Source organism: Achroia grisella, unplaced genomic scaffold (assembly GCF_030625045.1).
Source record: "Achroia grisella isolate CSIRO2021 unplaced genomic scaffold, CSIRO_AGI_Agris_v1 utg754, whole genome shotgun sequence".
Lineage (NCBI taxonomy): Eukaryota > Metazoa > Arthropoda > Insecta > Lepidoptera > Pyralidae > Achroia > Achroia grisella.
In genome coordinates, this window is record NW_026713011.1 from 382,610 (window position 1) to 407,892 (window position 25,283).

The 25,283-nt window shown below is 38.2% G+C and overlaps 1 protein-coding gene across 1 annotated transcript; it reads left to right on the top strand.

The window, feature by feature from the left end:
* The first annotated feature begins 273 nt into the window (after positions 1–273).
* On the top strand, positions 274–23,340 carry LOC131850333 (receptor-mediated endocytosis protein 6 homolog). The gene is made up of 31 exons (XM_059200533.1): positions 274–736; positions 2,457–2,680; positions 3,161–3,328; positions 3,905–4,117; positions 4,908–5,091; positions 5,663–5,878; positions 6,621–6,730; positions 7,314–7,442; positions 7,866–8,116; positions 8,795–8,903; positions 9,224–9,365; positions 9,948–10,042; positions 10,313–10,418; positions 10,513–10,636; positions 11,336–11,439; positions 12,105–12,209; positions 12,787–12,857; positions 13,112–13,247; positions 13,907–13,983; positions 14,450–15,106; positions 16,004–16,149; positions 17,169–17,328; positions 17,799–17,910; positions 18,255–18,535; positions 19,010–19,155; positions 19,679–19,768; positions 20,050–20,164; positions 20,567–20,714; positions 21,714–21,827; positions 22,403–22,579; positions 23,131–23,340. The coding sequence occupies exons 1-30, from the start codon at positions 443–445 to the stop codon at positions 22,559–22,561; spliced, it is 4,986 nt and encodes a 1,661-aa protein (XP_059056516.1). The 5' UTR covers positions 274–442; the 3' UTR covers positions 22,562–22,579; positions 23,131–23,340.
* The last annotated feature ends 1,943 nt before the right edge of the window (positions 23,341–25,283 follow it).

Genomic DNA, 25,283 nt, shown 5'->3' on the forward strand with positions numbered 1-25,283 from the left:
ATTTCTAGCCAATGCCAATATAATTATTTTAACAAAATATTACAGCCACTCCATGTTGCTTTCTTTTCAACTCACTTGAACTTTGTCGTTTGTCAATGTCAAGTATACAATTTGTAAAAAACTCTTGATTTTTAATACAGAGTACTTTAAGTATCTCTGTTACTTGTGTCTGCGACCATCTGTGTTTTCTTTTATTAAAAATAATTCAGCGAAATTAGAAATTCATCTAATTTCACATTATATCGGAATTCTTTAATGTTTCGTAAAGGAATATTCAAATTAGTTACATTTTGTTCAGGTATATAACAACGAAAGATGAAAATCGCTAATGACGTGAATACTTAGAAACAGTACAACAGTGGGTGTATTTGTTTTCATATTGATAATCAAAAAATAAAATCACATCCCAGAGGAACTAATGATTGTGCAGTATTAAATAACGATGATGCAGACAACATCAGAGGGTTGTTTGAATATTGCTGAATTAGCAAATCAACTGCGAAGAGAAAAGATATTTATTAATTCGGAACGGCAGCTGTTGCAAAGTCTTAATGAGGAAGTGGAAAAGAAAGCTTTGGAACTACTCCAAACTTCATGGATATGTTCCCAGCAGCGTCAGAACTTGATAAATCTCATAACTTCGAGATTCGAAAACGAGTCAATAGCTGCTTGTCAAAGAGCCAGTTTTCTTGAGAGAACTACATTTATTGATGTCTACAAAGTTTTGAAATACAAGGTGAGTATGTTATTTTTTGTAATATTACCACAAAATGTAGACTTTTTTTTACATTAATATAAATAATATATAATAATAAACAAAAAAAATAATAATCACTATTACATACATATATAGTAATACATAATAATCAATATATTAGAATACAATTTTTTTATTAAATAACTAATTCTAAAATATTTAATAAATAAACATATAATATTCCTCATCAAGAAGGGAATGATATTAATCTGATATTGAATGTTATATTGAGATAATAGTATATTTGAAAGAAAACTTTTGTATAATATGGTAATAAAACATTTACTTATGTAAGGGTGAAAGTGTTGGCATACAAGGTTTATGAAGATTAATTTAAATAATAAAATATAATGACAACACATTATGATGCATCACATACTTATACAATTGTAGACAATTGTTTATTACATCTTTTGTGTGTAATGACCATTGTGGTCTAGTGGTTTAGTACACCTTACATCCAATGGTCACAAGTTTAGTTCTTGTACTATAACATTTATGTTCATAATATGATTGATTGTATTAATTCGCTTGCTATTAATGTATGTTTCTACTTTAATATTTTTATTTCATTAATTCATTCATGAAATAACATATTAAAGTATTTCTATCTACTGTTTAGTGCCCCTAATACAAGCTTTTCTTAGTTTACAATTAGATGGTTCTGTGTGAATTTTTGAGTTATTATATACAACAAAAAGTAAACATACTGTCAAGACTTATCCCAGATGAGTATGTCAAAGGCATTTACTAATGTATGTTACTAGAAAAGTAAATTGTTGGTGAAATAACACCAGTGAACAATGATAAAATGAGCATGAAGTCAGGTCGATTAGCCCATCTTGGCAAATAGCAATTTAACACAGTGGTTTCCAGGGGAAACCATTTGGAGATCAACCTAACAGTACATTGTTAGCAACACTTCACACTGTTTCATCTAAACCCAAGTTAAGCTAGCTAAAGCTGGTGTTATGGATACTAGATAACTGATACATTGTTATATATATATTTTTTAAATACATACATATTATATATATACATATGTCAATATATATGTACTCTTATTATGTCACACTTGAGAAAATAAATAAATAAAAGTAAATATAAGAGTATTCTAGGAATCCATTTTAAAAACTAATAGTTATTAAAATGGATTCCTAGCATTTTACTCTTTTCTTTAAACTATCATTTCACACACTGTTTTACCGTCATGTATGGAACCATTCATACTAACTATGATAGAGCATGCTGTACGACCACATACAGTTGTGTAGCATAAATGGGCATGTTTTAATAAAGAAATACCACATCTATACTTAATACCGGCATATTCTGGTGAGTCAGGGTTCAGAAGGCCAATCCTCTTTCCTCTTAACTCTTTGCTAATTCCTTTCCTTCATCATCATAATCAGGCATTGGTAAGGTGCTTCAAAATACTGTCTAAATAAGATTAGTAAAGAAGAGATACTACATATCTGCAGACAAACCTTGACAGGAATTTTACAAGACATTAATTGTAATTACTGTAAAATTGGACAAATAAAGCTTTTTATCTATTTATCTAAATCACATACCATAGGGTGTGGCACGAATTCATTTACCTCCTATGCTCCAAAAAATTAATGTAGATTTTTTTACTTATTGTATTGCAATTATTTCAAAATCGTATTAAAAGAAACTTATACATTCTTTTTTAAAGGAGGCGAATGCCCTAGGCGAGTTACTAGGATGGTTACGGGACTCTCCTCACTTAGTGGCGTTATGTCTGTTGCTGGGCGAGGACCACATCCCGCCCAACATGCCCGCGTCGCTGGTTGCGGGCTTGTACGGCAGCTGTCGCTCCACCGCCGACAGGAGCCGTCTCCTGGCTGTCATTCGCTCTCTGATCAAACATCAGATGGCGCCGTGTCCCGATCCTCGCAAGTAAGTAATTTACAGAGCATTTGTAGTCTAACATTTTTATTATATGTATGGAACTTGACAGTCCATTATCAATGGGGATCTAAAGAAAACTCAAATAACTGACGACCAGGACAGATCTGTCTGGCGAAGGACTAAGAGAGGCAACCCCAAATGAAATGGGAAAACGCTAGGCAGAGAGAGAGAGAATGGAAATGAAGTTACTATGTTTTTGTTTTTTGCGACGGTTTTGTCGACTTTACGGACTTTGTCGGAAGTCTTCATTGAAAAATTCTTTTTATGTGGATAGTTACAGCACATAACAAGACCAATAGGAGCGGAGCTGCAATGAAAAATATTCCAAGAGCCCCACCTTTTGGAATATTTAAAATGAAACGCAGACGAAGTTGCGCGGGTCAGCTAGTATGAACAAGTTTTAAGGTATATTTGATGACTGATTTGTTAAATTGAATTAGATTACAAACATAGTCATATTTTCCACAGGTTATTCCGTACGGGTAAGTGTGCATTGGCAATGCTGTACGCGGTGTTCCGCGACGGTCACACGCCGGCGCGACAGTTCCTCACGGCTGCGTTACACGAGCCCGTCATGATGGCGCTCCAGGAAGACGAGTTCTTTCTCGACATTGATCCCGATAAGGCCATGGAAAGGTGAGGTGCAGTTACAAGGCTGGCAGAAATCGAACGTACTACAAGCTATGTCTTATAGGGTTTTAATCTGCAGTGTAAATACTATAGTTAATTATAAAAGTAAAATATATGTATATTTCGTAAAAGACTCATACATTGTCAACAGCAGAAATCAAAAGCGACTAAACAATATACAAGTGTCGTCATATACTAGTGCCCATACATAAAGATATAATAATTTACGTTTATCATTTTTGAAACAAGTGAAGATATCTGTTCTATATTTACTCACCACTTCCCTTATAGAATATGTACAGAAGACCACACAATAATAAAGAATATAAACAAATATAATTGTGTAAAATTATAGTTTATTACTCAAGTTTTGATTAACGTAATAAAACTGCAAATACGGAATAAAAATATATGTTAAATAATATAGCGATTACAATAACATTGAACAATATGCCAATATCATTCACAACGTAATCCTTAAGGATAACTCTAAGATTGTTATAATGTAGTTATGTGTTAGGTAAAAACAGCTATAATGATATATGATAATGAGAGCATCTGTTTAATTCATGTTCCTTCTAGATTCTCAACAACGGACCGCCTAAAAAAGTTCGGACTACCAAACAGCGCTGAATACACTGTGAAGCTGGCTCGCTACCGCAAGTGGACAGTGCAGTCGCTGTACAATCTGGCTAGCAAGTTCATTCAGTCGATGCGTGATCACTGGTCGAGCTTCCCTGCCAGTATAGCCTGGATTGTGCAACAGATTGTGCATTTACTAAATCAACATTCCAGGTGAAATTCTATTGTTATTAATCTACATAACATGTACCCATAATTGCGAAAGCTTCTTGTCTAATATCCATAACACAAGTTCTTCTTAGCTTGGGACTATATGGCACTGTGTGAATTGTCCTTACCATTCTGTACGGCTAGCCACTTCAATAGAAGGCAACTGATAAGAAACTGAATGGATTGTTTTAAATATTTTATTTGTTTATTAAGAAACATTGTTTTAAACATTTTATTTGTTTATTAAGTAGTTTCGGAAATGATACGTGATGCAATAGTACTTTATTTTAAATTCACTTTGAAATCACTCTACATGATAATTGCGTAAGTGAATTATACACACTGGTAACAAGTTATTGTTTTCCACGTCTGGTCGTCTCGACTGTCTGTGACTGTCACGGAATGCCGCTCCCTTTCTCCTTCTTATCTTTAGACCCTATACGTATTGGTGTGGCCACGACGATGCCACCAATACGAAATTATAAATTATTTAAATGAGTATTCTAAATTTTTTTAAATGTGTATAAAATCTCAAAAACAATACAAAAAAGAAAAAATAACATTACAAAAAGTCGTCCCCAAGTATGGCACTACTTCTTAAGTTAGGTTAAGATTAAATGTATTCTGTAGGTAGCCCTGAGAGACCTAAATCCAGTTATCCGGGAGTTGTTGGCCCCGGAATTGATGCTGGGGCAAAAGGGTGCGCCCCGAGCCCCCAACCTTTAACCCCCTAGGGGTGTACTGATGACCAGTGTCAGTAATTTATGTATTGAAGCTGACATATCTTTGGTAGAACGAACGAACAGGAGCTCCATGCAATCTGCACGGACCTGGTGCTGACCCACTACATCTGCCCGGCGATCGTGAACCCCGAGACCCACGGACTGGTGGAGGTGCCGGTGTCGTACATCGCACGATTCAACCTCATGCAGATCGCACAGATCTTGCAGATGCTCTGCCTCTCCAGATATCAGGAGGTATTTTGGAATATTGTTAAATAATTTACTCTGGGTGGTCTTGTTAAAAAGTGTAGTTTCTATGAAAGCTTAATAGTAGCCTGGTAATAGTAATATCATATTTATAAAAATTACTTTACATAGTAATTAGTTAATTTATTCGTTTATATACTAGTGGACGTCCTGTGGTCGAAATTCAACCATAATTAAATATTGTTAAGGTTCTATTGACAAGTAATATTAAAGGCAAAAAATATCTAGTCTCAAACAAACCACAGATTTTAACAATAAACCAAATGTGTATATGTTTGTGTGTGTATCAAATAAGTGGTAGTGTGTAATATTTTTTTATTGATATTTGTTTTATGTGCATAATTTAAAAACTATATAAGCATTCTGCACTCTTACACTAATATAAAGTGTAAGTCTGCGAAATTTCATACACACAATTTTCCTAGAAGTTTTTGCTTGACGTATTAATATTATGAAATTAACATTGATAGCCTGAGATGTACTCTGTTTTGTGTTTGTTTTGATCTCGAGGTACTTGGCCATAAGAAGCTAACAACTAAAATACTATAAATATGGACAGGTGGACTCCAAGGTGCGAGACTTGTACTCGAAGTTCGACCGGTCGTGCGTGTGGACTTTGATCGAGGCGGTGTGCTCAGAGGCGCTGTCGCCGGCGGCCGCGGGTGCTGCGCCCCCCTGCGGGGCGGAGCCCGGTGCCGCGGCCGGAGGTCTGCGCACTGACGCCGCTCTCCGCACAGATGCCGCTCTCTATACTGCGCACGATGCACACGCTCTCGTTAGTATACATTTCTCATTTGTTTATTCTGCTATATATGTTATAGGATCTTAACACCAGATCAACCATTTTCATTTTTGAGGATTACAATATTTAACAATGTTATGTATAACACTCGTAATATTACAATACAACAAGCAAAATATGTATATGGATCTATAGGGATTGGTATAGCCAACGGTAGAAAAAGACTAGAAAGGAGAAATTACGAAAAAATAAAATTTAAGTGTCTGTTTGTAATTTTAGATTAATAGCTTGTCACTAAATGGAAATGAAAGAATATACAGTATTCACATAAAAAAAATTTTTTTGTCTGTCTGTTTGTTCTTGCTACTCTCTGAAACGGCTGGACTGATTTTGATAGGATCATCGCTTGCAGATAGCTAATGTTTAAGGAGTAGTTTTTAGGTTTATTTTATATATAAAAAACAATCCACGCGGTCAAAATGAGCTTAACAAACTATGATATAACACACTGGAATAAATTTTAATATAAAAATGCAAACGTACAATTTATTTCCAGTTACTAAACTTTTTCTAATTTATTTACATAATTGAATTGACAATAGGCTGACTTTGGCATGACTTTGATGGGCGAACCTGATTGGAACTTGATTATAAGCGGTAACCGTCGCTTATATACATGCACTGCTCTACGGACTTCAAGATACCATGTGCCACCCGTGATACCACTCATATATAGATCATGCCTCTTGTAAATGTTTAAAAATTATGATTACAGATAACATTCCTGAAGCGCATATCATCAAAGTTGAACAACAATACTCCGTCGCTAATGTCTGAACAGCAGCCGAACAACTCTGCACTGGTCCCCGAAGCAGCCGCTCATAGGTATGTAAGGTTTTAGCAAGTATTTACAACATTTGTACGTAGTATAAAATGAAGATGCTTCTGCTGTAGCTTAAATCTTTTACTGTAGCAAAGTGTAACGACCTCGGTGGTCTAGCCATTTACGTTCCGTTCACACTGCTTTACATCCAATGGTCGCTAGTCTTCGCACGTTATAAACATTTGTATTCATAAATATGATTGTTTGTATGTCTAGATGTTTTTTATGTATATTATGTATTGTATATATATTATATGTATTAAAAATTTGATTATGTCTATCAGTTTATAGTACCCATAACACAAGTTCTGCTTACCTTGGGACAAGATGACGTTGTGCTAATTATTCGATTCACCGTGCGATTCAAATTCAACGTGGATCAAAAAATGACCTGAGCCAAGGTTGCGGTGCCTCCAGTTCTAAAGGCGCCGTCAGGCGGGAGTTGGCCTTCAACCGCTCCATATGTCCATCTGCTGGTTTGTAGTACCATCTGTACTCGTCCCCTATCCTCCGGGAAACAGAATTAGAGTAGTCCGAAAAAATCTTACTTTGTATGGCATTAGTAATTGTGTACGATGTAATCAGCGAGTCGTACTGTGCGGGCGGCGAGGCGTGCGTGTCGCGGCTGGCGGCGCTGCTGCAGACGCTGGAGCCCAACTACCGCAGCCGCCTGCACGACCTGCTGCGGAAGATGCCCGACCTCGAACACTACAGGTACCAACAAAATACCCATATACAAATACCACTAGTTGGAATCTGTTCCGAGAGGGCCACGGATTCCCATTCGCTTTCCCGTCTTTCTTGCCTCACTCATGTGAAGAAAAATTTAAGTAGCAAAGGTTTGGGGAGAGGCGTTTGTTGTTAGTAGGCGTAATAAGAAGAATACAAGCGTCGTGGCTAAAACAACTGAATGTGGAACGTTCGATCTAAAAATTCATTAGATTGTAGTTCTACAAAGTAAGACATGTGCAATACCTAGTTTAATGAAATATCTTCCATTATGACCTTTAATGTCATGAAAAGCTTGATATATCAAACTAGTACTACTAAGAAATATTTATTGTATAAGGATAAATGGATATGTTTATGTATAAACAATATTCTTTCTTTCGTTATAACAATATAATTTTATTCCAGACAAACCTCTCCGTCAGAGAACAAAGAGAATGCTATAGAGAATAGCCAGAATGGTCATAACAGCAAACGGGGTATATTGGCCAAAGTGAGCAAGCCTCGGCTGCCTCGCAGCACCAGCTCCAGCTCCACTGTCTCACAAACTAGTGAGGACAGGCCGGTGAATGGCAGCGTGGACAGAGACGATGGAGTTCTCGATCACAATGAAGTGCTAGTTATAAAGCTGACCACTGTCCAAGAACATGATTATGTTGGTGAGTTGTTGCTTTATTTACTTGGAGAGATACCAGCGAAGTCTCTCTACAATAATGGCCTGTGTGATCTAGCAGTTTTTTTTTTAATGTTATGTATGCATTTGCAAAAACAGTATCTATGTATTTATATAAGTTGTCTAGTACCCATAACACAAGTACTGCTTCGCTTGGGACTAGATGGTGCTAAATTGTCCTGAAATAAATAATAACCCTTTTTAATAAAATAAAAATTTATTTTATATATATGTAGGTATATGTATTTATATAATATTCTTAAATATTTATTTAATATTCTAGTTGTTATATATTATAGTTATATAATGTGTTTGCTTCTTTTTCCTTTGTTGTTATTGTCATGTATATATATAGTCCCACCACTCCACAATTCCTTTCAGTCATTCAAAGGTTGACTGGAAGAAATCCCTCATTTGGGATAAGTCCGCCATTGTACATATATTTTTTTTAAGATCGTGTATCTTTAGTTAATTTAAATGTATTTATTGTGCAATAAAGTGTTACAAACAAACAAACAAAATCCTGGACAATTAACACAGCGCCCTCTAGTACCACGGTAAGCAGAGCTTGTATTATGTGTTATTATTGTCGAAGTGTAGTTGGAGACCGTCAGCATATAATGCTAATGTGAGTATTCTATTCTATTGTTATGTGTGTATTCAGGTCTGGTGCCCGAGTCTAAAGTACTGGAGTGTTACTACGGCGGCGCGGACGCGGCGGACGGCGGCGACGACCACGCGCCCGGACACACGCCCGTACAGAAGCGCACCAGGTCTCTATTATGAATACAATACACTATATGGGGGGAAGGGATACTAACCCTACTAGCAATGTACCATGTCAAGCTGACCTGCACCCGGTTCCACTGGAAACCATTGTGATAGTCATGGAGAATTTACCAAAATGGGCTAACTGACCTCATGGTCATCCTATCATCCTTGTATGCAATTTATATATATGACATAAAACTTGCTATTGACCTCGCAAATAAAAATCAACTCCTTTCTCTTGTCTATTGCATAAGTATCTAAATCTGTCCTGTTTGGGTAAACATTTTTAAACTCATGTAAGAAATGTAAAATTTTATTTCAGGTTTTCGGTATCACACGACGAGGTATCACTAGGCAACACGTCAGACAACCTGGAGGCGGTGTCTGAGGCAGCGTCCAATCACAGTGTCACCTCCAGCCTAGAGCTAGAGACGGAGGATCAGAATGACAACCTGTCTGATATGGTGATTATACTTGACCTTTATCCTAAAGGTATTCGCATTAATTAAAATTTGTATGTTTGTCTTTGGGGTAAACTCTGGTTCTGCTAATCCGATTTTTTAAATTCTTTCACTGTTAAAAAACATATGTTCCCCGCGTGCTATAAGTTATATAACATCACGCTACGACCAATAGGAGTGGAGCAGCAATAGCAAATCTGGCAGAATATAATCATTCTCGAGTGCTTCCGCAGCGTGCGCTGCTTAAACGGTTAAAGTTACGCAAAATGTATGTCGGAATTGTTCTCCGATCAAAGTACTAAAAAATGTCCACGACAAAATATCTATCTTTTAAATTTAACTCACTATAACCCTTTTTTATAGTAATGAAATGTCTTCTAAAATAATGAATTATTTGCGAAGATGTTTTTATAAACATGATATTAATCCTTATCCAATTAATATGTTAACAAACATCGGGCCGTGCGAAGCCGGGACTCCTAGTCTTTCATATTATATTGATTGAAGTACAATTAGATATTTAGTATCATAATATTTGCTCAGACAAACCAATATAATGTTTAATCGTGACGTATTTATGTCTAGGTATCAGCGAACGTGAGCGGGCGCGGCAGCCCTAACATATCTGGGCGGGAAACACCATCCTCGCAAGTCACCGATGGCGATGGGCCGCCGCGACGGTAAGTACATTCTCCTTACATACCAAACAATTAAAAAATCAATCACCTTGCCTTTTTCCTAAACTCGTTCAGAACGCAAATCCGAATAATATAATTAACACATCGGATTATGAATGTAAAAAAAGTATTGTTCTCCTCAAAGAAAAAATAAACAAATATGTACATACAATATGTATAAATGTTTAAATATATAACAACAGGCGGCCTTATGGCTGAAAAGCGATTTCTTCTAAATTATAATAATCATATATGTTTTTAATTTTCGATCAGGCTTCCTCAAAATGTACCTGTCAGCCAAACGAGCAGCGCCCAAGCTAAACTCATGAAGCAAACCAGAAATGACATTGATGACAAATTCTGCAAGTTTGAAATCAAGGTAATTGTATAATCATTATACATATTTCATTTTAATTTTATTTGTTTCAATCTGGAAAATAATAAATTAACACGTTTGATGATGTGACCTGCAGAAGCTGCTGGAGGGCGACGAAACGATAAGCATAATGTCGGACACGTGGAGCACGGACGTGCTGGCCTCCGACTCGGAGACCATCGGCGACACCTGCGACAACACGCAACTCGCAGCCAACCAAGGTGATTCAACATCCTACATTTAACCGTCCACAAATAAGTGGCGTGTTGTATAAGTTTAACTTGTCTAAAAACTGTCAATTCGTGGGAGCCCTAATACCAATTGCTCAACTGTGATAGATTTTGAAGCGACTTGTTCTGTTTGAAAACTGAAGTGGTCGACAAAGTTTTGAGCTATTATTTATTCAGGCGTTTGAAGACTTTATCTCTTTTACTTACATTTTCTAATTTCGATGGTTGCTGACTTTTATTTGAAACTATGCGTTTTTTTTTTGAAAAAGATACTTATTTCGATAAACTTGCATAACTTTAAATATATTTATGGAAAAGGATGATTTTAACGCTGTCTAGTAAAGTTTGGGCTAATACTAACAATTCAAGTACCATAGAAACAGAGTTGACTGTATAAGATAAAAGCAAAATATAATACCCATTCAGAAACACTTTTTTGGGTATTATATTTTCCTTTTTTGTATTATTTTAGTTGTGCATAAAATCGTGTTTTTTACCCTACAATACAGAAAAGGTTTTGCTTATACTAAATTTTGTTCTAACCATTCTTTCCATATCTCAGAAAGAACTCTCATATTTTGGATCAATAATTATGTAAAATTCAAAAATAATATACTAGAATTGTTCTTTTAAACTAATACCTACCTAACGATGCAGTGAATAAAGTTAAAATTCGTGTAATTGTTACAGGCGCGAATACTAGCAGCACGAACGCGCCCGATGTGTCGGAGACGGCCAGCGAGTCGGCGTGGAGCGTGGACGTGCTCGCCTCCGACAGTGACCGGAATACGGAGGTATTGCACTCCTTTTTATTATTTATACTTAGAATAGTGATCGCCATTATTAAATCAAATTATTCAAACTCGTACATGTAGGACATTTTAGTTGCTTATAGACGTAAAATTTTTTGTGCATACTAAATTTTTTTCTGTACCATACCATGTTCAGTATACCGATTCAATTGAGTAGAACTGGCAAGAATATAAGTAAATTTATTTTTTTATAGTCAGCCTATTTACATTGTTTATTTATATATGTGTCTATGTGTAACATCAAAAGAAAAACCTCTGAATGAACAACTATTGCCATGCACGTTCTTCATTTAATTAATCGTTCAGTGATTAGTTGCATGCGTCTATATAATTTAACTTTTAGGAATACACAGTGTTGGATCCAGTTTTGTAACAAACCACTCGCTCCTAATCAAATTCTTGTACTGATTGCTATCTGTTCTGTGTGCTAATAAATAAATAAAATAGAACTCGCTCAATAAATATGATTTAACAGATATTTTAAGTATATTCAAGGCAATTCCAGTATATGTTTCGGTATCTTACTGTAATTTTTTATACCCATTCCCATAAAAGACACATTGACTTTTCTAAACTATACATAGGAGCAGCGAGTTTGTGTTTAATGTAGTGTGAATGTTCTGAACAATGTCCCCTGGCGCGTGCAGGTGGACACGGACGACTGCGTGTCGGTGGCGGCGCGGTCGGACAGCTCGTGGCCGCGCCGCGCCTCGCACCCCGACGGGGCGCTGCACCACGCCAGGCCGCCGCAGGTACACCGCCATACACACTACGATACACACATTTATTTGTGTTGTTTGTTCTGCCATCAGCTTTATGGCTATGACCATTTTTGTTATTAATTAATGTTTTATTTTTCTTTTTCCTCTCTATCTGCCATCAGGCCTATGGTTAAAATATTTTTTTTCTTAATTAATTTTTTTATTGTTTTTTTTTTGTTTATATTCTACCATCTGCCTTATGGCTATAATCAGATTTTAAGATATTTGAACCTTTGCACTCGGAATTAGCGTAACGGTTGAGCGCATCTCAACCGTTGCGCTATTTCCGAGTTATTTGATCCCTTGGTCCCTTGGTCCGTTGGTCCCTTATACGAGCACAATGATAAAACAAGTGATATCTCCCGTACGGGGACATACGAGTCCAAAATTTAGAGATATGTCCATCGACAACATATCTTAATGGATGATACTCACCGTTTCCTGATTATATTATGAACAGTGAATTGATAAATGATCGCGCTATCCACTCGAGTTTAATGTTTTTTTATTTACATATAAAATAAAAAAACATTAAACTCGTTAATCATAATTTTTTTTGTTACAAAAGAACGGCGGCGTGAAGAGGCCGGAGGTAAACATGAGTCCGCGACACACGTCCAGACCCAGCCTACCAAACAGGTGAGTTTCGTAAAATTAAATAAATTTATTAAATTAACTTAATTAATTCTAACACACTACATCAAACTAATTTTAAATATAGGTTGTGTTTATTGAGAGTATATTTATAATTATGGACCAGTTAGAAGTATAATAATATACCCAGACAATTCACATAATGCCATCTAGTTCAAATGCAGTAAGCAGAGATGTGTTATGGGTACTAGACAACTCACATAAATACTTAAATATTTATAAAATTTGTGATTGTACAGAAGTGGTGGCTACCTGTCGGCGACGGCCGCGTTGTCGCGTGGCGGCGAACTCGACCTTGCGTCTCAGCCGCCGCTCGCGCTCCACAATCACTACGCCATAGAGAACAGAAAGAGCATACTGGTCAACGGATATCCGGTTAGTGCACCAATGAATACAATATCAACATACTTCAGGTATTTTGTCATGAATTGGTTTACTTCGGATGGGGCGAGGCAATCCTTAGAACGATAGATTTGCATAACGCATGCATTTTGCGATTCTATAGCTGCCTTTTTTACACGTAAATATAATTTAATCTGGTTTTTCACGCGCGAATACGGATTATACTTTTTATTCCAAAAACAAAACGCAGGAAAGAACGTGCATACAATTTGACAAATTGAAGGCATATCAAGTGTAGCGTTTAAAACAAAATCGTTTAACAATGCCTCTGACTACCTCATATTGGAAAATGGTCGTGTTGTTGTTAGGTTTATATATATTTTCTTAATAATAATAAATCTTAGTAATACATAGTTACAGAGTGACACAATTATACAAAAGTTTTATAAAAATATTAACAATAGCTACAAACTCGTATAACCTATTGCTGAACTGATGTGTACGTAAATCCAGCAATAGCTGAGCTGGGCGTACCCAGCGCTGGTTTTCTGTTTGTACCTACGTGGGCGTACCTAACCTACAGTTACATACTCGCATATGCTGTACACCTTAATACAACTAAATAAAGTTTATCTCAAATAAATAAATTTTAAGATTCTGTAATTAAAATGTACAATGTTCTCATATATCAGGTAATGACTTGCTACGCGTCCGCACCGCAGAGCCCCAGCCTGCCTCCGCACGTGTTCGACTACGTACCTTCCGACAGGTACAATACTACGTATTCTTTCCACTAATAGTTTCGTACTACTACAGCTAAAAATACTGTTGGCTTGAAAACTTCATTTATACCTTGAGTTGGGGGAAAGAAGAACTGAAGTCACGTGACTTTCACGCTCGGATACTAATATATTGATACTAGTTGTTACCCACTACTTTGAATAGCCTGTATTCGTTTTTGTGATACGATGTTAATGTTAAATTTCATTGAGATCAATTTAGTTGTGCTTCCGTAAAATGGTAAACTAACAGACAGACACACACTATCGAATTTAAACAATATGAACACAATAAATGTACTTTTTGTTACTATAATAATATGTTGATTAAAATAATTTCTTACAAAAAATATTTCCTAACAAACCTGAAATAACATTCACATGTTTGTGAAGCTAAATAGTTTCACTTCTCACGCACAGTCCTACAAATAACAGTCGTTTGTTTGTTCCTCACAGCAATAGCGCTCAAACGGAGTCTACTCTCGACGGCGCCAATAACAGCCAGTCGGACGCTACCAGCCAGTGGGTCGACGACAGCTTCCCTGAGCCCCACCACTCGCCCGACAGACCCTACCCCTCCACCTCCAAGTATGACCTGCCCTCTACCTCGAAACCTTACGACGACAACGACAACAACGACCTCATGGACCGCTCGCTGAACTCCAGCGAGAGCTCCTTCAACGCGCTCTCCGTGTCGCAATATGACAGGCGATACGACGGCGAAGAGCAACCGGAGTCGCGATCGGCTATAACCGATCTCATGACTCGTATGAGTTCCGCCACGATCTCGACATCCGCGAACTTGGTGAACAATCTGACAGCGCGCATAGTTAAATCGGAACGCACTAATAATTCCCACGAGATTCGAACGAGCATCGTGAGTATTAGTTCGTCGAGGATCGAGAAGAAAAGAGACGGCACTAGCAACATGTCGTTGAGCACGCTCTCCGTGAATAGTGCGGAGACGTCAGTGTCGGATAAGAGTTCTAGTCAGGATGTGAACTCGGAGAACGTGACGGAGAGGCGAGTGAGCCCGCCGCCGGTGAAGACGGCGTCCACCGGCGCTATACCCAAGAGTATCAGCTTCGATGCCACAGCGGAAAAGTCGCAGAGGTAATTTGAATAATATTTATTGCATTCGACCGATCCTGCTTGTCTCATCTAGTTTTTGTCTTCTACAACCTGCATTTCTAACTACTTCAATATATTATTTATTATCAATCCTAAATAGTATGAGTATGTAAATTTCATAATTGTCACTTATTATTAATCGACCCACCTGCCTATTTATCTTCGTAATTTGGTCTTTTTCTAGAGAATTTAAAATTGTTTTATCCGGAATGTAAGACAAAATGTCTATGCAAAGTCCTGCATCCTGGGTTTTGATTACACAAGGAGTTTGATATTAATAAATAATTTTTAGAATATAAAGGCTCATAAAAATATTCCCAGTTACATAAAAAAGGCCAACAATTAAGGCTTAATTGTACTTTTATATGTAACATTGAATATTGTGTAAACTGTCCACTGATACTATAAAAAGCCATTATATACATAAATAGCAATACCGATATTATTTAACACACTGCAAAGTCCTTAGTTACCATTCATGTGCTGCCATTGCTGAGCATAAAGTTGTTGTACCTCTATACTCTGTATTTACTTTGTATCTATGGCTTGTATTCTGTCTATGGCTTGTATGTCTGATTCTATAAAAAGCTAAACATTATATACTATAAAATTAGAATTCGTTAACGATAATAATGTTTTTATAGAAAAATTTAAATCTATACTGACAATATTATCTGATTACATTAATAATGAGTGCGTACCATTGATTATCGCATGCCTCTTACTTGCCATTGCTGAACACACAAGTTTCTTGCTCATTCTTCTTGTGATGAATCTGCATTCTGAATATATGACTACTTTGTATCTATTTGAATAAAGATTATTTCTATTTCTATTCTTATTAATATTGTTTATATGACAAACAAATTTATCTTCCAGGAGGCGGATCGTCACTGATGAAGGTATAGTGAGCAACTTGGATGAATTAAAGAACAATGTGAAGCGCTCGGGCGGCAACTTGCTGCACAAATTCAAGATGTTCCGACATCGAGGACGCAACCACCACAACCACAACGGTGAACCACGTGAGACAGCTTTAATATTTACTTACACATTAACTTTCATTCTCACTATCTTTCAAATGAAGAAAATCGTTGGCGAGAAAGGGACAACATAATTCAATAGTTAAAACATTGTTTATAGGATCATATAATATTGTAAATGAGAAAGTTTATTAGTTTGGATGGATGGATGTTTGTTGCTCTTTCACACAAAATATCGTAAAAAAAATAGTTTATATTATAATCCAAATGCAATCAGTAGTTTTTGCGTGAAAAAGTAACAAACATCTTTTTACAAAATTGCACAGACAGAAGAGTATGAAATTTTGCACATTTATAGTCCATTTAGAGAAGGAGTGCAGAATGGTAATATTCGTTTTCAAATAATGCATAAAAAATATATGAAATCTTTTAAAAAATCATTACACACACATACAAACGTCTTTGACATATTGTAGATTTTTATTTTTATTTTTCATAGTTTTTTTATATTGTTCAAACTTATAATTTAAATTAATTATGATCGAACTTCGATCATCAATGATTGATCAATGATAATTAATTTAGATTACTAGTTAGTGTAGATGCTTGTACAGTGATAAGTGGCACAAATATATTTTTATTACATTTATTTATATACCGTATTTATATGAAACTATTTATTTTGCTTATCGACATCGTTTGTCGACATGGCAGAAGTCATAAAATTACTGATTGTTACGTACTACATTATGAACACACAATGTAATGCAATTTTGTGATTATCAAAAATTAAAATTATAATCAAAAATCATTTATTCATGTAGGACATTGTAGCTGCTTATGAACGTCAAATATTGTTATGTGTAATTAGTAAAAATCACGGTATCTTTTATTGAGTTCCCAATATTTCGGCGTTTCAACCGCCATGATCATGGGTAAACTGAAGAGCAGCGGGTAGATAATCAAATGTTTTGTATTATAATTTTTCCCTACCGTCCAGCTCAGTATACAGATTCAAATGTAAAGAACTGGCAAGAAACTAATTTTTTTGGTGTTTGCAGAGATTAAGGTCCCGGAAGAGGAGTCCCGCAGCGACGAGGGGTGTGCGGAAAGTTCTGAGGAGATCCTCGCCAAGTACCGCCGCAAGTCCTCCGCAGACAGCTCGCAGCAGCGCCGCGTGCAGCCGCGCAACTCGCACCCCAACGACGCAGCCGCCGACAGGTCGCTAGTCACCATCCCACACTTCAACGATATATTATGGGGGTTTTGGGCTATTGTCAGATGCCAAAGACCTGACCTGGATAGATCAGGTCTGGTAAAAGTGACAAGAAGTGAAGGATGTTCTTAGGAGCGATGGTACATCGATATTACAAAGAGAGTATTCTGTGGTGTACAACCACATTTGCGTCTTCATATTTGCGACACCAGAGTAATATATGAACTAAATAAATTAATAAACCATCAGATAGAACCTTACAATTTTATGCATAATGTTTGTAAATCGAAAAATTATTGTGGTCCTTAGAGCCGGATTATTTTATTTTTATATACATTTATTTGTAAACAACGTTTTACTCTTCCATTTTATTTATATTAATTTTCTCCTTTTATCCTATACTAAACATTTTATGTGTATATCCTTTTGTAGAGGTAATTACTTTTTTAATAATTAATATATTTTATACTTGTAGGTGTGAAGGCGTGATAGATCTGAATGACCCGGAGGTGTTTGACAGCATGAAGCGCAGATTACGTGTGGTGCTTTCGAACCCAGACCTTCATTGTGTTGAATATGTGCCCAATGTATGTATATCTCATTTTTTTATGAATATATTATATTTGTAGGAATTTGAATATGTGAACAAATTTTTATAATCGAATAATCGATCATTTTCTGGTTTCTGCATATATAAAAATTGTTTCATTTATACAAGTTACAATTAGCAAATAGAGATTTCTACAGTAATTACAACCGTACATCGGGTTCTATCTATATTTCTAATCTATCTACATTTATAAACGTTACCATCGCGTGTAGTGCGGAGTCCGCTATCGCGTTATGAGAGTAACAGACTTGTCCGTTGAAGTTTCACTTCTATGTGTACCGGCACACATTCCTTTTTCATATTTGGTTGCATTCGTTACAGCGGTGTACGAGCACGTCGCTCGTAGAGTGGGTCCGCGCGGCAGCAGCGTGCGGTGAAGGAGGTGAAGCGGGGGCGGCGCACGCGGCTGCGTTGGCACGTGCGCTGGGTCCGGGGCCCGTGGGCGGCGCGGGCGGTGCGGGGGGCGCGGCGGGCGGCGCGGGGGGCGCGGGCGCCCGCCTGGCCGCCGCGCTGCGGGCCGACCTCGCCGCGCGCCGCCCCTACGCCGCGTACCTGGCCAGCTGCCGCGCCGCACTCGTGCACGCACGGCACTCGTTGCGAGCGTGAGTACTCTCGCTGTACTTCTCACTTGTGACTTTAATTATAATTCAACCGCACTAGTGGCTACTGTTCGATAGTCGATGCTACCGTCTTAATGATTTAGTCATTTCGCCCATTCAAATTAAATTGGAATTGTTTAAAGTTACGATTTTAATACATATTATTAATATTGTTAACCGGATATTAACAGGAATAATTTTATAGTAAATAATTTACCTTACTGACCACTGAGTCAGCTTATAAAATGTAAATGGTATTTACCTGTCTCGCCGTTTTGACTAGGTTGTACTAACCATGGTCACGAGCTGTCTCAAAGGTCAGTCAGGTAAATACGAGCTAAGACCAAGTTAGCAATATAAATAAATAATAATTGTATTATTGACAACTCGGAATTAATAGCTTAAATACTTTGATTTCAAACGAAGGATAGTAAAACGAAAGACACTGAATAATATATTAATATTTGGTGTGTACAGACAAACCAACCAGGTGCGCGCAGAGTGGTCGTGGTGCGCGCGGGCGGCGGCCGCGGCACGAACCTCCGACCTGCTGGAGCGGGGGCCCGCGCTACGACGACTCGCGCGACCCAACCACGCGCACGCAGACCTCGCACACGCATACGGTAACTAGCACACGCACTCTGCACACATACAGTAGTAGCACACGCGCTCACACACCCCGTACACTCATATGGTAACTACCGCACGCACCCCGCGCACGCATACTGTAACTAGCATACGCACACGCACCCCGCACATATACGGTAACTAGTACACTCACCCTGTGCACACGCACCTCGCGCACGCCTACAGTAACTAGCATACGCATCCCTCGCACGCATACTATAGCTAGCACACGCACGCATACGGTGACTAGCACACGCATATGGTAACTAGCACACACTCGCATCACGCGCACGCATTCTGTACATCGCATATTTCGGTCTGCGTCTCTATCACGCTCTTTCATGCGGTAAATCGCACTCTCTGGCTCACGTCACCACACATTTTATTCCATACAACGACACTATTAACACTATGATGAACTCGGTCAATAAGCGCTGTACCTAATCTTCCTAATAATAAAAGAATGAACTATACTTTGATATGATTCATGTACTAACTGATAACATTTCTCGCACGCAGGTGGTGAGCTAATGGATGAGAAAGCTACAAGACTGACGGCCAGTATAAAGGCAATCACAGCGGAGTTAAAAGCCGACCCCTCATGGGAAGGTGAGTCGTATACTATTCTTTTAATACCTAAAACATGATAAGGACAATATCTTTTTAAATATTAGATACTTCAGGATCTTTAGTATGAAAATAGAAATGAATACACAAAGTGAACATTTTCAGCCTCTTCTTTCAGGAAAGTTGTAGCTATGGCATATATAAAATAAAAATGATTATAGATAAAATTTTTGATTTCTTAAAATAGTAAATGAAAATGTTCTTCCTAATATGAATGTTTCTAACTAAGCTCAGTGAATGTATTGGTATGTGTACACTCGCAGGCGCGAGCGGTCCGCTGCTGGAGACTCTGGAGCTGACGGTGGAGCGCGCCGTGTTCGCGCGCCTCTACCTCCACGTCATGTTCCCCAACGGCGACGGCGACATCGCACGCGACCAGTACGTATGAAGTGCGCATGCACATATATTATGTGCTACTTTTAGTTGTCTTGTTAATAATAATAGATGAAAAAATACAGTGTTAGAGCATAATATGTAAAATCATCTTATTGTTTCTTTTACCTAGAATAGTCTTTGAAAAATAAAATCTATGTATAAATGATAAAATTAAAATTAAGTGATATGATGATTAACTATACACGCTATCACGCGCCAAACCGTGAATACAAAAAATAGTAAGATGGCTCGCACTGATTTTCCCGTGCCAATTCCCACGCATTGTACGCGGTATTTGAAAGAACATTACGTGTAAAGGTAGCGAAGGTATTTATGTTCATTCATGTCCAGCATGAAAGAGCGTACGTGTAGAGATAGTTCATATAGCATGTGTGGTGTGCGCAGGGTGCTGAGCGAGCACGTGCGGCGCGTGTCGGGCGCCACGAGCGCCGCACGCGCCGGCGTCGCGCCGCGCCACCTGTGGGCCGCGCCCTACCTGCGCGCGCAGCTGCACCTGCGGCACCTGGCCGCGTACCGCGCGCCCCGCGACAAGGTGAGTGACCCGCAGTGGGGCGGCCGCCGCGCCACCTGTGGGCCGCGCCCTACCTGCGCGCGCAGCTGCACCTGCGGCACCTGGCCGCGTACCGCGCGCCCCGCGACAAGGTGAGTGACCCGCAGTGGGGCGGCCGCCGCGCCACCTGTGGGCCGCGCCCTACCTGCGCGCGCAGCTGCACCTGCGGCACCTGGCCGCGTACCGCGCGCCCCGCGACAAGGTGAGTGACCCGCAGTGGGGCGGCCGCCGCGCCACCTGTGGGCCGCGCCCTACCTGCGCGCGCAGCTGCACCTGCGGCACCTGGCCGCGTACCGCGCGCCCCGCGACAAGGTGAGTGACCCGCAGTGGGGCGGCCGCCGCGCCACCTGTGGGCCGCGCCCTACCTGCGCGCGCAGCTGCACCTGCGGCACCTGGCCGCGTACCGCGCGCCCCGCGACAAGGTGAGTGACCCGCAGTGGGGCGGCCGCCGCGCCACCTGTGGGCCGCGCCCTACCTGCGCGCGCAGCTGCACCTGCGGCACCTGGCCGCGTACCGCGCGCCCCGCGACAAGGTGAGTGACCCGCAGTGGGGCGGCCGCCGCGCCACCTGTTACCTGCGCGCGCAGCTTGCGGCACCTGGCCGCGTACCGCGCGCCCCGCGACAAGGGGAGTGACCCGCAGTGGGGCGGCCGCCGCGAATCTACCTGCGCGCGCAGCTGCACCTGCGGCACCTGGCCGCGTACCGCGCGCCCCGCGACAAGGTGAGTGACCCGCAGTGGGGCGGCCGCCGCGCCACCGTAGGTACTGTAGGACAAAAAATATCAGTAAATTAGACTTCACTATCATAAGTGACTAAAATGTCCGATGTGAATAAATTATTTTTGAATTTTTTTTATTATAAGCGATTGTCTTTATTAATCAGATTGCATCTTTGATTATAAGCTTGTTGAGGATATTAGAGAGAAGGCTGAATTGTCCCTATAATTAAATGGTCTAAATAACTGTATTGATGATTCGACAGCTGGCGTGCATAATGCGGTGTATGACGTCGATCATGGCGGTGCTCGGGCTGACTGAAGGCAGCGCGCCCTCCGCGGACGATCTCACGCCCGTCCTCGTCTACGTCATACTCAAGGTGATTTTATTTTGTTAGTTTATAAACCTTAAACGTGTCTAAAATCTATTAAAAAAAATTGTGTAATTGAATATCACAATATTTTTTAAAGAAAGTGTAATGCTCAATGCATCAAAAAAAAACATGATATGTTAAATACAATCTCACGTGATTGCTTTATTGTTCGATCGTGAAAGAATGTGTCGTATAAAAGCAGCTAATGGGGAGAGGATTGTAGTGAGATTATTACAATCCACTCCTGCTTTGTGGCACTTTATCGAGTTAGATTTTGTAAAAGACAACTGTGTATACAGTGTAGACTATTTCAGCCACCAAACGGATTACTTTATGAGCTATTTCGGTTGTAGCCTAAGATTAAGCAGTGAAATTACAAGGTGAGGGGACGAATATCTTAATATTCCGAAATGACAATGCATGAGTGCATGCGATATAGGGAATGGATTGCTTTGTGAGCTGTTTCAGTTGCAGGCTGAGATTAAGCAGTGAAATTACAGGGTAAGGTGATTTGCATCTTAATCCTCTAGAATAGCAAAGCATGAGTGCATGTGATATGAATGTGGTGGTGACGTGAGCAGGTGAACCCGCCGTCGCTGCTGTCGACCATCGAGCTGGTGAACGCGCTGGGCGGCGCGGCGCTGCAGGGCGAGGCGCTGTACTGGTGGACGCAGTTCTGCGCAGCCGTCGCCTACATCAAGACCATGGACTACCCGCGCCCGGACGCACAAGACACCTAGCGCATACATACACGCCTGGTGAGTCAGACCATTTTTTTAAAGTGAAACTCCTATTTATTAGGATTTTTGGTCACGAAAAAGCGTTACTATCGCATGAAGGAAGTTTATCGCGGATATATATTTAGGACAATTTATCGCAGTTGATATATATATAAATGGGCCAATATTTATATAAATGTAACTCAAACATTATTTTGCTAACAATCTATTAAAAAAATGGATGGGAAAATTTAAAAATGCCCATAATAAAAAAATAAAATCCTACATTTTTTTTTTTTTCGCGACAGATATTTTATGATTTCCTCTGTATGTTAGTATATATAAATAATATTAAGTTGTCTGAAGTAAATAAATAAAATAAAAATATACCACATTGATTGCAAACAGACATACTTCCGTTAGTCGCCTGTTCAGTTGTTCAGTTGTACCGAAAATGCTCTCTCTATGTTATCGACCTAATATTTCATTATTTTTTTACTTATAATGTTTTTGTACAATAGAATTGTATTAGAGTTTTTATAATATACGTTAACGTATAAAGTTAATAATAATTGGTGTATTCTTTTCAGATGTCAGCGCGTGTCAACGAATTCAAATTGGTCAATAATCGGCAAACCGCACCGTCTCGTGGGCGATGCTACTCTATTTAAATGAAATGATTCATCAGACCAGTAATGTAGTTATGTAGAAACTTCGTCAATCATGTATTAGTTTGCGGTGATCAATACGGTATTTAAAAAAGGAACTGGTATTTCATTCTATTCAGCACTTACCTTATTTCGTGCAATTAAAAAAATATTAGAAAGTTATATTTTTAAATTGTTTCTTTAGGTATTTGGAATGTTTGGACGCCGTACTTCAAACTTGTCATCTGTCAAATTACCACAGAGTAATAACAAGCTATTTATGAATTTACGAAATTCAAATGTGTTTAAAGCTAAGAATGGATATGTCAAATAAACTAAAACAAAAATCTATGAATATTTTGTACCAAAAAAGTTATTTTCGAATATTCTTTATTGAAACTATTTTAATATCAATTATTTTAAATATCATATTGATCACCAAAAGCACTATTAAAAAAAGTGTTAATATAGCGCATCAGCTTGTACACTTCTAATATCATGTAGTACCTTAACATTAGTAAGTAATCACTTAAAACTATATTTTGAATATAATCTGTACATAATATAGGTGTATAACAGTTATTTACTTTAACATTATTGAACATAACTATTAGATTATAATACTTTATTTATATTTATAAGTTTACGGCCGTGAAATTACCAGGTATATAACATCCTAAACGTTATGGTGGATGGTCAGGAATGGCAAAGTATAAGAGGCCCGTGAACACAATGATTTTTGTTATGTTTGTGGTGCTTTTCATGTGACGGTGGTAACCATTTACCATCAAATGGACGGCCATTTTGTCCTATTTCAATCGTAACTCGTAATGTGTAGAGATTTAGTAGCTTAAATATAGAACCGGAGGCCTACATATTCGTATAGCCTAAATTTGTAGTGAAATTACACTTTAATGAGATATTCGTAGAGTTTACACTCTTGTTTTTAATTATTCAGTAAAACTTTATCTAATACTCGCGTACGTTGTGTTCGTGCCTCTTTGTTCTTGATATATTTTCATACACAATTGAAAACCTATTCTAATTAAGATACTAATACATAATTGTACAAAATATTACATTACGAGCTTAAACAGTAGAAAAAAGTAAATTAAAAAATAAACTTAAAGCACACAACTACACTCACCTACTGTGCGGATAGGTCAAACTAAATTTGGTTAGTATAAAATATTACTAATGTAAAAAAAAATATTTTATTTATTATTATGTTATTTCTTTGTGTATTCGAGAAATACAGTTTAGTTATTATGTCAAATAATATACACAAATAGGTAAAGTTACAGAATACAGCCACTATTATTAAATTGGTAGAAAGTTGAATTCTCAAAATTTGGTACTAAATTGTACAATGTAAAAATTAGTAATTAGTTCAAAATTAATTCTTCCATTGGTGGTCTTGGCGTATTGATTGAGGTTGATCCTAGTAATTAGTCGTGTCAAGAATTCAGTTAAAATGTAGTGACACTCGACTGGATTATATTAATGTAAACTATTTTAATGCCCATAATGAGTAACGTAAACTTTATGTTCATTATATTAAAGACGTTTACATTTGATTTATTGAATAAATATTTATTGCCAGCATTAAAAATTACAGAAAATAGTCCTATTTAAAATTAAAATAAAACGTACTTAGTTGGCAAAAGGAGCAGTCTCAGCTGCTGTGTTGCTGATATAAGCACAGCCTCAGTGAGGTGTACCTATACAGCGCTTGTTTTCAAGCAGCCATCATTACACATTAAAAAAAAAATTACAGACTTGCGAATTTATCTAATTCAGCTACAGCTACTATACATAAAATAAAATTTAAAATATCCAATAATAATTAGTAAATAAGACCTGGAATATATACACAATATATATAATGTGTATTACAATATTAAATGCTCATAAATAAATTAAATTATCATTTACAAATGGAATACTCGTCAAATCCCGTAACGATTCCTTTTTGGACGGAGTATATTTTTTCAAAATTTGTATACGTGTATATACAGCCGAAGGAGATTATGAGTCACTCTAGAGTCTAGAGTAACAACGAAACTTGCTAATTTAGAATTCATCGATGTCTAATG

Bases quoted from the DNA above. Each gene is read 5' to 3' on its own strand.
- LOC131850333 (XM_059200533.1), top strand. From the start codon at position 443: ATGATGCAGACAACATCAGAGGGTTGTTTGAATATTGCTGAATTAGCA. The intron at 9,366-9,947 runs GTGATTATACTT...ATTTATGTCTAG, and splicing joins ATGACAACCTGTCTGATATG to GTATCAGCGAACGTGAGCGG. The intron at 17,911-18,254 runs GTATGTATATCT...CATTCGTTACAG, and splicing joins GTGTTGAATATGTGCCCAAT to CGGTGTACGAGCACGTCGCT.